This window comes from Ceratosolen solmsi, unplaced genomic scaffold (genome assembly GCF_000503995.2).
Source record: "Ceratosolen solmsi marchali unplaced genomic scaffold, CerSol_1.0 scaffold23, whole genome shotgun sequence".
Taxonomy (NCBI): Eukaryota; Metazoa; Arthropoda; class Insecta; order Hymenoptera; family Agaonidae; genus Ceratosolen; species Ceratosolen solmsi.
In genome coordinates this window covers 3,425,888-3,443,986 of record NW_011948430.1, presented here as the reverse complement: position 1 = coordinate 3,443,986, position 18,099 = coordinate 3,425,888, and the positions used below count along the sequence as shown (strand labels likewise).

Genomic DNA, 18,099 nt, shown 5'->3' with positions numbered 1-18,099 from the left:
AAGTTCGATCACTCGATCATTCGTTCGTTCGTTCGTTCGTTCGTTCGTTCGTTCGTTCGTTCGTTCGCTCGCTTATTCCTTCGTTTGCTCGCTCGTTCGCTTGCTCGTTCGTTCGCTCGTACGTTCGCTCGTTCATATCGTACATCCGTATGTATGCTAGAATGTAAGATTTTATATGTGCATACATGCATTTGCGCATGTGTGCATGTACGTAATTCCGTGCGCTGTAATTAGCAATAATAGAAAAAAAGAATGGCATTGTGCGAGATTGAATAAAAATTGTAAAACGCACAAAAGAAGTTACGGAGGCTGGCGAAACTTTATATTTCCAGGAATTCTATAATCAATATGGGCAAAATCGTGGTGTACATAGTTTTACAGCTGAGCTCTCAGCTGATGGCAACGTCGCCGCCGCCGACGGCGGCATACACGTAAAATGATCTCGAGAATATGCCTGCATCGTACAACAATCTTGTTCAAACCCGTTCGTCATCGCTCCCAAACTACATAACGGATTTTTCGGCAATTTTTTGACACCTCTCGTCAGTCCCTCGCCACCTCCCCCCTCCTTCGCGGTAGTGCTCACGGGCAGCTTTACTATTTTTCGAACAGTGCGCTATGTTAACTGTAATCTCACTATTGTGAGGACAAACGAAGAGAAAAAATTAAATTCTATGAAGACAATGGACGTTTGTGTCGGGCGTTTGAAATTTAGTTGGCGCGGTTAAACTCGTCTCCTAGAAAATTGGCGAATAAAGATTTTAGTCCAAGCGCTTAGACTCGCTTGAAAAGATATTTAGGCCTATAAGAGAAAGAAAACGTTGACGAGGTATTTTATGCGCTTACAGTGCAACCACAGCATTCAAAAGTAGTAGGTCGACACGCAGCTCGTTCTTTATTATTTACAAAACTACACAACCAACAAACCGTCGTGTGCCCAAAGGAAAGCGAGTGACTAACATTATCATTATCATTATCATTATCATTATCATTATCGAGCGTAGCAATTTTCTTTAAAAAATAACCATTTTGCTCGTTCGTTAGTCGTTAGAGGGGCGGGGAGGGGGGAATATAGGCTAACATTCGATAGCCTTTAAAGATATACTTAATTTATTCAAAAGAAAGAAAATCAGAACAAATCTTTAAAAGCGGTGCTTTTGTTTTTTCCTACGTAGAATAATTACAGCGGAGAGAAACAAAGAAGGGGACGGACACGGCATAATTCTTCCAATGAATCATTCGAGCTAAAAAATCGAGTATAACCGCTTGGTGCTGGAGCGAGGTATCAGCAGCCGAGACCAGGAGAGAAAGAGACAGAGAGAGAGAGAGAAAGAGAGCCGACACAAAGAAGGAGTGAGGGAGCGAGAGGACAAGAAAAGAGGACGAGAACAAGCGCTGAAGAATGTACGAGGATACGAGCAGCGCCGGCTCTTCTGCCTCGAGGAAGGGTGACCAAGTGGAGCTCGTAACCAAGTTCCTGGCGCCACTGTGCGCGCGCGATGAGGCAGCCCGAAATGTTGCCCTGGCCGCCGTGCGTACCACCGTCGAGAGCTGGCTTGGAGGCGTTGGCAGTCCCAACAATAACCACTGGGACGCGGACTCGCAAAATCTTCTAAATGGGAACCTCGGATGCCGGTCGCAGCCGCGAGACAGTGAAGGCTTTTATTCGCGCAGCGTTGGCGCGGCTACGATATTCGCACGGAAACCGAGCCCGGACAGCGTTGACTGCGTCGATGGCAAACCCAACGAGCCCGAGTGTAATTGCACGCCGAGCCATAGGCTCCGGGAGTTCGAGGGACGTTTGGGCTCGAGCAGCGACAGCGAACGCCGACTGTTCGCCTCCTGCGAGGGTCTGAACGAGGAGCGCGGCCCTAGACATCAGATCAGAATCAAAAGCGGTCGCCAGAAGCTCTTCGACGAGGACGATGAGCTTGATGCGGATACGCGCGTGTACGGCAAGAGCCCCAAGTTTGATGATGACTTTGGTAACGTTGAGCTGCGCAGTCGGAAGTTTCGCGAGAGTAGCGAGGACCTGCTATACGGGACGTCCCTGGATGCGGAAAGGGTCGTATTTAATACCCTCGACGGCTTTCTTAACGAGGAGGCTGCCGGCGGCGAGAAAAGACCGCCTGGTAGCAGCGGACAGGCCAAGAGATTCATGTCGAAAAACGAGGACGTGCCCTGGAAGAGTGCCGAGGGAGGACTTCTTGACAGCCCAACTGAGGTCGTAACGCCCGGGGACGTCGGCAGAATGCTGAATCTGGGAAACGCACTGGATGGACCGCGTCAGGCCCAGGCTAATAAGTACCTTAGCCTGGTCAGTCTACATTTGCCAGTGATACTTAGGCTGAGCGTCAACTGTCCCTTCCAGAACGTCAGGATCAAGTGTACGGAAATCATGCAGATGATCAAGGTAATTTCAGTGTGGAGGTGCCGAGGCTAGACAATATGAATTTGACCTCTTTCATAACGAGCCAATTATTTTTTTTTAAATACATTCGCTTGACCTACGCTTTACGCGCTTATCCCCGTGACCGGCATCGCTGCCTCGTCTTGACAGATTGAAGAATCAAAAAATTATAAGAATTAATTTCTAGTTTGGCATAATAATTCGAGTCGCAAAAAGTCGTTTATTCCTAACCATAATTACTACCCATAATCTTAGGATACAGTGCAAACTGTAATAATTATATTTATTTTTTAAAAGATCGTACGAATTTATTGAGGATAAAAATAAGCGTGTAAAAATTGTCTGTACATTTAAAGTTGCTCCAATGGAATGTCACTTTTCACTTCATGCTAAAGTGGTTTAAAAATACAATTAAATTCGAATGATGCGTTCGAGGCGCTCGAGGAGCTTATCGTTATATAATTTAAACGAACGAAGGTCGCGGAAGTAGTTTAAACAAATATCGATGTATCAGTATAATTTAAATGTAATTGAAGCATTTTTATGCTATCATATACTTTTAAAATTATAATTAAATAAGCTGAAATTGTATTTCTTAAATAAATGTAAACCATCCTGTTTAATACGTTAAAAAAAAAAAGATAATTTGATTATCTTTTAAATATTTGATTATGTGCGAATATATTTTTCATTTGATCTATGCGTTGTTAAAATTTTAATTTCATTACATAAATTGTATTTTTAAAGATTACTTTCTCTTTAAATCTTTTTCTGCATATAATGTTACAATATTATTATGCGTTATTAAATTATTATTACATTTTATTGTCAGAATTCGTGTTTTATCATTGGAATAGATAAAAATTGAATAAATTAATTCATTAATTCATATATACTGTTATCTACAGATAAAAGCTACTTACAATAAGTCAATTATGTATAATTGCATTATTGATACTATCTCATGATGCAACATAATACTTAAATAAATAAATATACAAACAAATATTATAATAATAATCATAATAGAAATTAGAAAACAAAAGTAAAACAAAAAATGAATATATATAAATTCAATGTTATTAAATAAGCATTTAAAAAATTAGTTCCAACAAAATGTAAAATATGGAATATTTTAATGAGTTATTGTACCAAGTTTTTAAATTAATATTTATATTTGATTGTTAATTTGAGTTTTTTTTTATTTTGGCTGGTTTGAAAATATTAAAAGCGTATAAATAATAATGGAAGAACCCTCAACTTTTATAATTATCGATGCCAGGAAAATCGTTTCACACTATCTTAAATGATTAGGATGACTCAATGGCATTGTTACAAGAAAATATTCCAGGTATACTTCAATTCTTACTTTACAAAGAAGAATATTTGCATTAATTATAACGTAAAAAATATTCCTCTAACAACTTATGACTTCACCCATAATATGAATTTATCAGATGATCTAATAATTAAGATTCGAAATATTTTTTACTGAATTCGTACAAATTATGAAAATACTATCACTAAAGGCATTGCACTCAAATTTTTTATTGAACTTGCTTAAAATTTTTAATTTATATTCTAAATATAGTTATGTAATTGTATGAATTTTATATATTTAAACAATATTTTATCATTAATTTTTAATTAATATAATGTAATATAATATAATATAAAATATATTAAAATGAATGGAAACCATTTGGCTGATTTATGGGTTGTCTACTTTACCGACGCTCTAGTTTTTATAAGCTAATCTTAATCGATAGAATTATTTGAAAACGCATATCTATAATATTTTAGCATTTGAAATAAATTTAAAATTAATTTGTTAGTTTAGAAAATTGAAATTACATTTAATAGTCGTAATTATTTCGAAATTTCACTTAAACAATATTTGTTACAAAAAAAGAAAATGTATTAGATCTTGACATTATCGACCATGATAGGCAATCGATCCACTTCAATTGCATTTTGCAGAATTTTCAAAAATTATGTATTATAAATTACCAATTGTTTATACTAATTAATTATCAACCTCTTGATTATGTACTATTTTTAAACTTAATATCTGTCATGCTAATATCAAAAACAATTGCATTCAAATTTACATATTGACAATATATAAATATTGCTGTATTATCAAGCACTATCAAATATTTATTAGTAAATGACTACTTTAAATTAATATAGTTCTTCCGACATTATACAATATTATTTGATCAAATAGGTTTTGACATAATATTAATCGAGACTTTCGATAGTTCCTCAATAATTACTGGTATAATAATATATATAATTAATACATTTTTAATGAAAAAAGATTTATTATTAAAACAAAACATATTAAAACATAAAATAAAGTGATAATACAGGTATCTTTTAACAATTGATACATTATAATGAAAATAAAATCAACAAAATGTCGCGTAATCATTTTAATCTTAACGATTTTGAAAGAAATTTTAATTGAAATAAATTTCGAATTAATTAAATTGCATGTAAAGTAAAAAATAATGTTGAACGCGGTTGGGGGAAGGGGGGCTGAGGCTCGAACTTACGGCCCCGACATTTAAAGTCTCGTATTAAAGTCTCGTACTCTACCGACTGAGCTAGTCGAGCAATTGTAGACGTTTTCTCCTATATCCCTGAAATTTCAAGCCATTAGGCTTTGATTTACGATTTTGTAGTTTCTTCGGCACATCAGATTTGGCGCAAAGGGACAGAATACACGTATTACGAGCTATAGTTAAAACACGAATAACGATAGTAGAGTTACATTTATAGGACTGTTATAAATAAGTAGAGTAGTATATCGCTTTTCGGCTTTAATCCTGTCGTTACAAAGTGGGAAAGTCTACAAGATATACTTTATAAATTCTAATATTTTTATTTTTTCCTTTTCAACTTGAAAATAACGATAGACATTGAATTCACTTTTATACAGGAACGCACATTGCGTATGATGATTTTTAGTAGAAATTATTTCAAATATTTTAATTGTAATCTTTGATTAAAGAACTCGATAAAATTATTCATTAATACTTTTTCATTTGTATTCATACTTTAAATAATATTAATATAGAATTTAATATTATCATTTAAATATAAGCTAATGAATTAAATATAATAAGCTAATTATATCAAAATTCGTATAATTTTGTTTCACTGACATATTAAAATTTCGTCGCAATAATTATTTAAATTTTTTAATTTAATTTCTCTGCGATATTTATTAATTTTCAATTCACCATGAAAACTAAATATTGACTTTATATTGAAAACTTTGAATTTTGTTAAAAGGTCAAAGTTATCGAATAGCTAAATTATAAGATAAATTTTTGTACAATAAAATTATAAGCTTATAAATAAGACAATAAATATTTTGTACGATAGACTTACTGTACTTTCTATACAATGAATATTTATATATCTTAAGTGATGCAAAATATTTACATACCCTAATATTCACCGTACATGCGTTTGTCTGCATATGTATCACTTTTACATATTCAAAATTAAAAAAATTTTATTTCTCAAAAGAATAAGATGTTATTGCAAAAAGTGTTGTCATCGTTAAATATTCCAATATATTCTAATAGAATAAAGTGCGTAATATTAAAAAAACTTTCAAAATGAATTTTCATATTTTTACAAGCTTATATAATTTATTTAACAAATTATTTCAAAAATAAAATTATTATTTTTATTGTTACAAATTTAGAAGAGTACATGTAGTTCATATTTCATAGCAGAGGCAACAATTTATTCATATTAAATGCAATAAAGAATTTATTTTTAAGATTTTTTATTAAAAAATGAAAAAATCTATACGAATTACTAATTTAAATTTTGAGAGTGTGTAAATTAAAAACTTTAGAAAAAAAATGAAAATGTATTCATTTTTTTAAAAACTTTCACATAATTAGTTACTCTTTACTAATATTAAAAATTAGCTTAAATAAGTTCGGAATATATATGAAATTATTATTTTATCTCTATTATCGTCGTTATTTACAGGACCGAGGACTACCAGTACCCGAGCCTGCATTCGATGGACCTAGTGCTTTCGTACCAGTTTCCGAAGTAAGTAATATTTTAATTTGAATTAAAAATTTTTGGTATTTTATTTGCGAGGTAATTTGAAATGCATACTATATACAAAACTCAATTTTAATCTTTTGAATCTAAAATTGTAAGGTCAGTCACTTTAAAATCAAAAGTAATCTAGCTATTGATGCGAGTAAAAATTTTGCTCGTTAAAAGTAGGTTATTACTCTATTGAAGTAGAATAGTCGTAATAACGAAGAATGAGAAGCTAAACATAACCTTACTTTTGTACTGTAACTTTCTTTTTTTAGATTAAATTTAGATTAAAATTTTTTGATCAAATGAAAATATCAGTTAGTAACATGGAATCGTTGATGAATATCCTTGACGAGTATACTTATTAATGTTGCAAATTTTAGATATTTGAATTCAATTTTTACTCGTTTAAAACTAGCTGTCAATCAAATAATTAAAACTCAAAATATGTATTTGAAAATTTTGTATTTATAACTAAACCATTTCGTAGATGAATTTAGGCATAAATGAATATAAGCATAAACGTTTTATAATGTAAATTCGTATTTACAATGTTTTTAAGATATGTCTTAAATTAATAATTTAAATAACGAGTAATATCAATTATATTAACGAAATTATTATTAATTCTTACTATTATTAATTAATAGGATTATAAAATAGATATATATTTAGTAATATTTCCAATAAAACTAAAATAATTTTTTATTATTTATAATTGATTAGTCTTCATTCTTCAATTCAGATTTGACTATAATCATTCAGAAAAAGTATTTATTTTTATTCAATTTTTTGTTTAATTCGTGTGATTTAAAAAAAAAAATAAAACAACATAAATGTCGCATAAATAATATGGCATAACTTTAAAATAAATAATAGAAAAATAACTATTTATAGATATTACAAAATTAAGACAAACTAATTGTTTTAATAAATTGAAAATAAAGAAAAAATACTTTATGTATAATATAAAGCATATCATTTACATATTTGCAAGATTTATTTCTTAGTAGTAGGTTGATCAATGACAAATTTTACACAATTCAAAATTTGATATGAATCAACAATAGAACTTTTATATTCGATATATATAATAAAACTAAAAACTAAATAGTTGTTAATGTGCACATATGAAAAAAGTATATATATATATTTTTATTTTTCATACGTGCACATTAACAACTATTTAGTTTTTTAATATTCCGCATATCTTGGTTTTCCTTTGCAATAATAGTATAATTCAATATTTTAGAATTTCAATTATATTTCAATTATATTATATATATGTAAACATTAAAAGCAGTATATCTTCTATAATTATGATGTTAAATACTTGATTATTATTATGATTTGTACTGTGATACTATAATATGCAGATAGCTTAAAAGTTTTTATTATATTTAGACTTTCAAATAAAAAATTTTAGTTGTAAAAAAATAATTATTTAATGATAGATAATTAAAATTAGTAAAATTATTTGTAGGTATTGTAAGAAAAACATTAACTCTAGTTAAAAATCATATTATCCATTATATTTGAACATGTCACTATTTATCTCAAAAAAAGCAAATTTCTAAGTATATTCGGTATTTTAATTTGAGCTATCATTAGAAAATGAATTACCTTTCATTATTTTAAAAGATTGAATATTTTCATTAAAATAATAAATAAATAATAAATAAATAAATGTATATATCATCTGCGTATTAATAGATTTAGATATATTTTTAGAATTTTGAACATCAAATCAACATTAAATTTTAAACTCATAAACATATAAAATCTTCGAATTTATATATAATTCCTAAATAAATATCGTAGACGTAATAGAAGAATTTGAATGATATAAAAAGAAATTATAATTTATGGATTTTACTTTTATGATTATTATTTTCATTTTGAATTATCATAGAACCCGTTAATAAAAATTATAATAATTTTATGTTATAAAAAACATAACTAACACAAATCGACTTTACTTGAACATAATTTTATCCTATTCTTCCGCACAAACAAGGTAGTAGATCTACTCCTTATACTGGCAAATGAATTATGTTGATTACAATGTCAAGACTTTGTATTTTCTATTACATTTCCACTCATAGTACATTCTAATACATGTTTGAAAATCAGATTAAAAGAGCCAAAAATAAATAAAATATTGAATTTTAATACAGTTAATTTGTGTTTTCCACTCAAATGAATTTTTTATTAAAAAATAACGTTCGGTTTGAAACAAAAATATCATTCTATTAATAAATGTAAGATGTTAGTTATTATTAGTAGTAAAACAAATATACTCTGTAGACTGAAAGGGAAATATAAAGTGAAATCTAATGGAGTAAACGATATTTTTTATCTAATTTTGTTTTTGTGATTATAATAAAAGGTAAGTAAATTTATAATTGAACATATATTATATTCATTTTATTTAAGTGTTATTTTATCATACAGTCTTATGATTTGTGTAAATTTTAATAGATTTTAGCTCTTTACGATTGTATATGCAATGCTGATTTCTCCTTAAAATATACATACTAATGTATTGTTTAATTAATTCTTGTTTAAAAATAATCTCTGAATTATTTGGATTACTGAATATACTAAAAGATTAAAAAATGAAAGGAAACTATTCCATGAAACGATGTACATTATAAAATAATGCAGAATACCAATATACCGACTTACGATAATGAATTAACTACAGATTCTGTGTAAAGTTTTTACTCAATATTTAAAAATGAATTACTACATATGAATAAGTAGACTTGATTTTACTAGCTATACGTATTATCGACTATCAATGCAATGAAAATAACTTTCGTATTGTATAATTTGTGTCAGTTGAAATTAGCAATTATATTTCCTAGAATATTTCATATAGAAGGTATTTAATATATTTTTCTACTGTATCATATTACTAAATTGTCTTTCCTTAAGACCTTTTAATACAAAATTTATCACGAAGGAAATAAATTAAGTAAAATATTTAATAATAGATTCTAATAACAAAACACTCGGTTCATTTATTTTTATTTATAATATTATTGTTATATTTACTATATACACCGTATCTGACTTATGTTACATACATTCTCAATATAATTGCTACAAAATTGATTATTATAAATAATTTATTATTACAAATATAAGTAGCACAATCATTGATTCTAATTTTAACTCTACATATTCAAACCACTAATCGTACGAAAAAAATAATTTAACAGAAACTTTTTGTTTAACCACAAACTTGAGGGTAAAATTTGTAAGGACTGTGCTCTATAAATTTATCAAGCTGTCGGATATTTTTTATCGGCTAGTTATATAAAAATATACGGCTTTCGCGAAGCTTATTATGCAGAAACGACAAAATATCAGCAATCGGCATACACATTGGAGCCCACGTCTTTGTGCATCAATTAGGCAGCATCTTGGGCGAGCAGCCTCTTTTCTTCTTGTGAGTGAGTACAAGCGGTCTTAGTTATTGCTGCTAACGGTTATGACCACAAAATTGCAAGCATGCACGTATTACTTAAGCGAGTTTGGAAAGTGGTTTGAAATTTCGTCCGGGCTACCTTAGAAATAGACGCCGCCATCCGGAGAGTTAAGAGGGAGAATGTGTGGTCGCATTCTAAAGGCCATGGGGGAATCTTGGTCGGGTCAATGCAATCCAGCGGTCGAACGGTCCACCCACTAGTGACACCAACTGCTCTTTATGCCTCGATCGTTAAACTCCTTTTGTCTTTAACGATGTTTTCCTCTTTTAATTGCTTCGCCTCATCGTAACCTTCCTTATGCCGTATTCGCATTTTTCTTATAATGTTTTCTTGTTCAAATAAGTTGCACAGCATTTTATGGATGAAATCTACTTCATGTATTTATTTCTCATTAGACCATGTAATTATAATTATCGAATCATATTCTCAAACGATTATTAAATCGTTTTAATAATATATATTTTACATTAAGGATAGATTCATTCAGTCAAATAAACACGAATATAATCAAGTATAAAATTATTAACAGATTACCTTTCATGAAAAAAACTTAATTTTGCAGACACTTATACAAAAAACAGATTTATATAGAGTACATTAACTACTCCATTTAAATGTTTTTTAAATTAAAAACATTTTCTAAAAATGTATAAAAAAAAAATGTATTTCATTTTCAGAAAATAATTTTCTTTTATTCCATTGTATATATGCAAATCTTTCTAAAGAATCATTTTGTCTAAAAAATTAGTATTATATACGGACAAAATTTGTATGAAAAAGTATTATATCATTACACATTTAAAAATATTAGATTTAATCTTTAATAACAAATAATTATTATAAAATTATTTAAATAATAATGAAATTAAATTTGAATCTATTTATCCAGTTCATTGAGACACTTATTTCGTATTCCATGTTGTAAATATACTGAAACTTGAACTTTTTTTAATAGTATTTGAATATTATTCAAAATATAATTGTAAGAGAAAATAAAAATAATATATTCGACAATATTCAAATTTAAAAGACTATTATACTTTTGAAAATATAAAAATAAGATATTTTTATCAAGGTATACATTTTTTTTATTGTAAAATTACAAAAACAAAATTAAAATTGTTAAATACCTTTTAGGCAGTTTATATTAATATTGTAAAAGACTACTTTTTATAGCATTTAAAAACTATTTATTAACTACCTTATATATATATATATATATATATATATATATATATATATCAAAGCTATATATTTGAAGTAGAATTGCTAAAATTAAAAAAATCTAAAATTTACGAGTAGATACTTGAATATCTTAAATAGAATAAAATTGTTAATTTTTTTTAATTTTATATTTTATTATTCATGGAAAACAATAATACTTTATTTTATTTTATTAATTGCGATAAAATATTACATTATTAAAATATTAATTACGTATTTTGAAATATGAAAATAATTTGTTATAGATTTTCAATTTAAAATACTATTATTTATTTTTTTTTATTTTTTTTTTTTAAAGATAATTTTGAACATTTATCAAGTTTACTCGAATAATGAAAAGAAAAATTAAAATTCTGTAATTCGTGCTAACATGATATACTAGAGATGGTCGTTTATAAATTTAAATGAGGAAAGTGTAGTTAAATCTCTGTTAATCTAACATATTATTGTATATATAAATTTTTGTATTTTTTTTTATTATTTTATTTACAAAAGTTTTTTAATGTTAAATCAATTGAAAAATATCAAATAATGAATAAATTTTTTTCTACGTATTTTATAGAAATGAAAATGGTGGAATAAAACTAGATAAAAAAGTGATTTTATGTTCTAAAAGGTAGCTTTTATTCGATTATAGTTCCGAATAAAAATTCAGATTTAAAATTCAATGTACTTAAGTAAAATTTCCGTCAATTTAGCTTTCGTAATATCCGACATTACATTTTATTAAATGAGAAAAAAAAAATTATTCATAAATGGTGCATATACCTAAATATTTATTTATATATTCCAAAGCATATTATTTTTATACAATGAATTTTCGACGAAAAGCGTTAGTTCAAAAATTCTTACGTATTAAATATCAAATATAAAAGTGTTACTTAAAATTATTTTGTTTATAAAATTGTTATTTGTTAATTACATTTCTTTTGCTTTCATTTTTCAATTTTTAAAGTGGTTGAATATATTGAGTAAATACTTTATTTAATATAATATAGAAAATTAATGTAAGCAATTTGAATCAAATTATTTTTTAGATTAGTCTGTAAATAAATTTGTGACCTTATGCATTACTATATTGTGACTAACGTTGGCAATATATTTTTATAAACGAACAATTTTGCGATTATAATTGCTCAAATTTTTAATTTGATCCTCAATTTAATTGGATCGAATATATCAGATATCAAAAATAACCTACGCCTGACGGCGAAACTGAGATTTCATGGACTGTCCATGTATTTTAAACAATGACTGACAAATATGACTTGTCTCCAATGATGTCAAATGATCGCGTGCAATCGATAATGCGATTTTTTGAACACTGTTATCACGCGTCTGAAGTTTATTTGAACTTTCGTAGAGCATTGAAACAGAATTATATCATGTGCAATCGACACCTGTCATATCTATACAAAATCGTAAATCAACAGCTTTTTACATGGATAGCATGGCAATTGTCCAAACTTTGTTCTTTTTTTCATCCCACAAATTCATGTCAATGTCAAGGCTGTCAGGTCATTGGACGCAATCTTACTCTACGTCCCGTTAATTCCTTTCGGCGAATAGTTACTGACAAAGCCACGCGAAAAAACAAAATAGAAAAGAGGCGGTTAATTATCGAGTCCCGGAAAGCGCGTTAGCTATCCATGCAATTCTGTGCCTTGGTTCACCTCCACCGCCTTGGGCTCTGCACGCCCCAGTATAAACAGCGCGAGATCTCCTCTATGAGATACAACAGTAGAAATTGTGTAGGTGTGCATGAATACGATAGGGAGGAGGTAGAGAAGCTTCTTATCTTCGCCGGCGGACCAGAAGAAGTCGGTACAATTCTCGGAGTATCGCAAACCTTATCATGTGCTCGAAGGTAATGATATACGCCTAGCGACTGTACGTAGCCGTTAGGTTCGCACTAGCCGCTAGCCAGTAAATGTCTTGGACAATTTCGCACTTTTTTTGCTTCACGCACGCGAATAAAATATTAAAATTCTCACAGCACTTTAAGCGAGGTGGCGAAAATTTGTACATGAATGGCGGAGAGGTCACTTGCTTTTTTATACATAAATTATTCAGTAGTGCTGGTGTACGCATAAAACGAATATTGCTCGTCCTGATGTCAAAGGACACTAAAACGTAGTGGAACGGGTAAAATAATAAGCGTTTACAAAAAGAGATGGCCTTTCAAAATTAAAAAAGGAAACCGAGGAAAAACAATTTTAAATTTTCGGGTTCGACTCCTCGTTAGCGCACTTAATTGTGTGTAGGGGTGCAGTATATATGGTTAAGGGGAAATTTTACGAGGAACACGTGCATCTAATAGCGAGTGCCCGTTGTAATTGCTTGGTTATTAAATTTATGTAATTTAGTATCAGGTTCACAACTTTAACGTCGCTTATTCAACTTTGCGTATGACATTAGATCCTGAACGAATCGCAACCGGTGGTGCACTCTAATTGCTGGATGCAATTTTGGAAATTGTGATTTTATAGTTTACATTCATTACGATTCTCTTAGGTGCAGAGGTTATTGGAAATCGAATATACTAGGAAACGATGACTGAGGGAAGATCTACATTACTGATGTTGCTATCAATTTCTGAATGCTTCGACTTTGCGTCGCTCGGATTAAGAGCACTCGTGCTAATTGCATTATTTGTGGTAACCCGATGCATCGTTTATGTTACGTAATTCATTTTTCAATTTGGTGCATTTCAAATTGACACTCCTCCCATTCAAGTCAGATGAATGTAATATTTTAATCTTCTCAATAAATACGTATTTCAGCATATAATTAACTATATTATATATTAAAGAATGTGATTCCCGAATGCAATGAATATTTTACAAAATCTCTTTTGAAAATTTGTAATTGTATATCTCATTTGAGTAAAATCATATATATCAAATATATACCAAATATAAGATCATATAATATATATTTGGGCAATATTTGGCTTCAACTTTTTACCAGTTCTCAAGCGATGTCTAAGCGATAAAATCGATATTTATTGGATATGCTAAATATAGATAAAACATATATTCCATTTATTCGACAAACTATCATACAAAATTTTATTTCAAATATTTTTAAAGTTTCAACGACGAGCCTTAAAATCGTATATATTGAAAAGAATTTGTTTTACAATCATGAAAGATATACAAATATTTATTTAACATGAATAAATGGAAGTTTATAAATATTAAAAAATGTTAAATAATATCAATAAAATTATTTAATAGTACACAAATATTGGATAAAGAAATAACAAAAAAATGGATTCGCAATGATTAAACTTATTTACAAATTAAATTATATGTAAAGGCATAAATGTTTTCATTAATAATCATAATTAATAATAAATATTTATAGTAGAATCCGAAAATTGGATTTGATTAAAAGCTGCATTTGTGATTACACTGTGTAAATTAAATTCGTTAACTACTACAATATACACTATGTCTTAAATTCTTGCTTAAAAAGATTATTTTATGCTTGATCATGTCTGTATGAAACTTGTATAGCAATATTTTTAAACAACTTTTAAAAGCAGTTCATATAGGTTTGAAAGATGCTAACGCTACTAAAATTGTACATAATTGCATTTTATCTTTAATTTCTTACATTAAACTGAAATTTCTATGGATAAGATTATTTTGTAAACATTATTTATGATATTGTAACAATATCCTTATAATTTCTCAAAATAATTATCTAAATAATTAAAGTATATTACATCGGATTTTAATAATTTATTAATCCTTTATAAAGAATATTATATTGTTATATGTATTATGTGTTGTTATTATCGAAATGAGTTCGTTAGCAATTGATTTGTAAGGTATATGAACTGAAACAACTGCAAAATTAATTGTTCCTTTGATAATACATATATTTAAAATAGCATGTTTAAAAGTATGTAGAAATTATCTGAATTATACATTGCTTTATAATTTTAAGTCAATCCTCATTGGCCTTTATAGGTAGGAAAAGTTCTATTGACAAATGTCACAATATAGAAATAATGTTACAGTCTCCAAATATTTATCATATTTTTTACGGACTATCGCAACATTGAAGCAATTTGAACTCTCGGACAATAAAAGTTATGGTATATTTAAAATGTTTTATTCATTACCATAAATACAACTTTAATTCTTTTAAAGATGTTTCTGCAAATAGTGTTATTTCAGTTTTGTAATATCTAGAACGTGTCTTGTAACTTGCACACATAGACTTGACACAAAATTAGTATGTCTACTTCAATGGGACAATATGTTGAAAGGTTATTTTCATCGCTATTTTCTAAAGTCTACAATTTTTCAGAACCTTTAAAGAAAATAATAAAATTGCTCGATATAGATAATAATTGATTAATTTTTATTGTTATATTCTTGTGAGTCTGTGTATAGTGAATAAATAATTTTTCAGAAATTGAAACTCGCTATCATAACGTCTAGAGAGCTATGTTATATAGTAATAATTATTAATTATTTACGATTTTTTAAATATGGAATACCTTCTTTATACATAAGCTCATAAAATACTTTTTTTTTTAACTTGAAGAAAATTTTTAAGTGTGATGTACAGAAGTTTCAGAAAATTTATTTCTTGAGCGTATATCAAATTCACAGTCGTAAAGTTTTTAAGACTACCTTAAGAATATAATGTAGGAGGACAAATCTTTTATATGTGCGTACCGGTAATTATCATAACATAAGAAACAGATAATATTTTCCTTTAGGGAAGTATCTCTTTATAGTTGAACTAGTGCTTTACTTTAATCGATATTATGGAAATGATGAATTCGTAAATATTTGTAGTTTATTCAATTAAATACTGTCTAGTTTACAGTTCAAAGTTTCCAACTGGTAGTTTCAAATTTTATGTAGAATTAACAGGTTGCAGCTTCTAACCGGCAAAAAATTTGTAATCGAACTCAAACGAGAGCATTTTCTTTAACGTTATTGCGACTTCTCTTCTTTTTTACAGGCAAAAAAATAAAACTTCCCCTTTAATATACCAAATACATTGTACTTGCATGAATTCGTACGTGTATTAGACTCCTTTAACGGAAATAGTGCAATCATCAATCGCGATTATTACCCAATCGAATCCGGCTATTTCCTATCGCACAACGGTCAAACTGAATATCGGCATTGAGAGAAATTGATTAACATGGACGACTTGCGTACGTGGATGTATATGTGGCTTGAATCTCATGTTATCGACGCCTCTCAGCTGAATTACTTGAATTTCTGCGAACATGTTCATACGTCCTTACGACGTGCGCTCGTAATTGATTTATTTGGAGTGCAGAAAGCTTGAGCCTATTTGTCTGTCTGAGTTAGAACAATTAAGTAAAAAGTGTACTAGCTTATCTTTGTGTGTGAAGTTATGAGGCAGCTGACGCTTTAGACCAATTGATGGCTTTTCCGTCACTGGAAAAGAATATTCCTCGCCACAGAAGAACAAAAGATTTTCCTAAAACCGAACTCACTACCGACTTTATCTCTCAGAAATTTATTTTTTCCATTTCTAGCACAGATAAATTACATTATCGATTCAAGTGAGTTTCACAAGTATATATCTCGAATAATCGCTGAAGGAAATTCGTTGGACGTTGCTTCTTTCTCACCACCCGCGCATATTTATATATATTTGCTAGATAAAATTAAACCAATGCTATTTTTATGGCAGGAATTAGATTCAACCAATCGGTTAAATTATCATTATGCGCGCGCACTTGGAGGCTCGTTCGTCTGAGTCTCCAAGCTCGTATTTCACAATCAAACTCGTGTTCTACTTATCTCAAACGTTTTATCCGGCGTGATAATGAGAAATTTTTATTGTGAGAATAACATCGATATTTTTTAGTTGCTTTTTAAAGTGCTTCATCATTTTGTATAAAAAATATTATCTCATATGTATTCACGTAAATATTTTTTCTCTTATACCAGTCGAATTATGAATTTATTGTTATTCGTATTTGAAAATATAAATATCATTATTTATAGAAAGTTTCATATTCAAGTAATTTAACTTCTCAGTTTATTATCCCAGTCCTGACCTTTGAAAAGTTTTTGCTTTGAAATTATTCATTCTTCCTTCAATTTTCAAACACCCTCTCCTATTCAGAATTTACTCTTTCGGCTTTACCATATTATATTATCAGTATTTAATGTTTTCAAAGTGTTTCCTTTCTTTCTTCCACTTTCAAGTAATACATTCTTTGTAAAACGTGATCAAATTTTTTTTTTTTTTTTTTAAACTGTAAATGAAAATCAAGTAATTTTCGTAACGTGCGCAAGTATAGAATGCGTGGCGAAGTAGAAAATGGCCATGTCTGATCAGACTTTACGGAATATGTATACAAACATGCTCTGGAATAAAATAATTAAAAGCGTGCAGTGATTATTTATCTTTTTTTTACACGAATGTGATGATTAAAAATACTGTATATCGTACATTAAAAGCTTAATTTTTCTTAACGGATAAAGTGCGCTTAATCAAATAATCAACTTTATTTATCATTTATAACATCAGATATTAAAAGATTAGGTAGACAAATGTCTTATCCAGTGGACAACGATTAGATTAACAATAAAGTCTGGTATAAATGTACAGTTATTATGTGTTTAATTCGACTGGAGAAGTTGAAGTTTGCAATAATCCCAATCAGGATATAATATAGCATATAAGTTAAAAGAAGGCGTACATTTTCATATACAACAAAATTAATCGCAATAACTGAATGCACCCCTAACTCTCTCAGCTCTGTGTGACAAGGTAAAAAATGCTTACAAGGGAGAAAAATTGGTAAAATGAGTCGATGTGCAATGAAAGCGAACCAATAAGTGCTTATCGATTGTAACACGCATCGTC

General features: G+C 28.9%; 1 protein-coding gene across 1 annotated transcript in view; it reads left to right on the top strand.

The window, feature by feature from the left end:
• The first annotated feature begins 1,332 nt into the window (after positions 1–1,332).
• The window catches only part of LOC105364015 (sestrin-3-like), a 220,761-nt gene continuing 203,994 nt past the window's right edge, over positions 1,333–18,099 (top strand). Inside the window, exons 1-2 of the mRNA XM_011501849.1 lie at positions 1,333–2,413; positions 6,431–6,496. Coding sequence (XP_011500151.1) covers positions 1,403–2,413; positions 6,431–6,496 — 1,077 coding nt within the window. The 5' untranslated portion in view covers positions 1,333–1,402. The remainder of the gene's footprint in view (positions 2,414–6,430; positions 6,497–18,099) is intronic.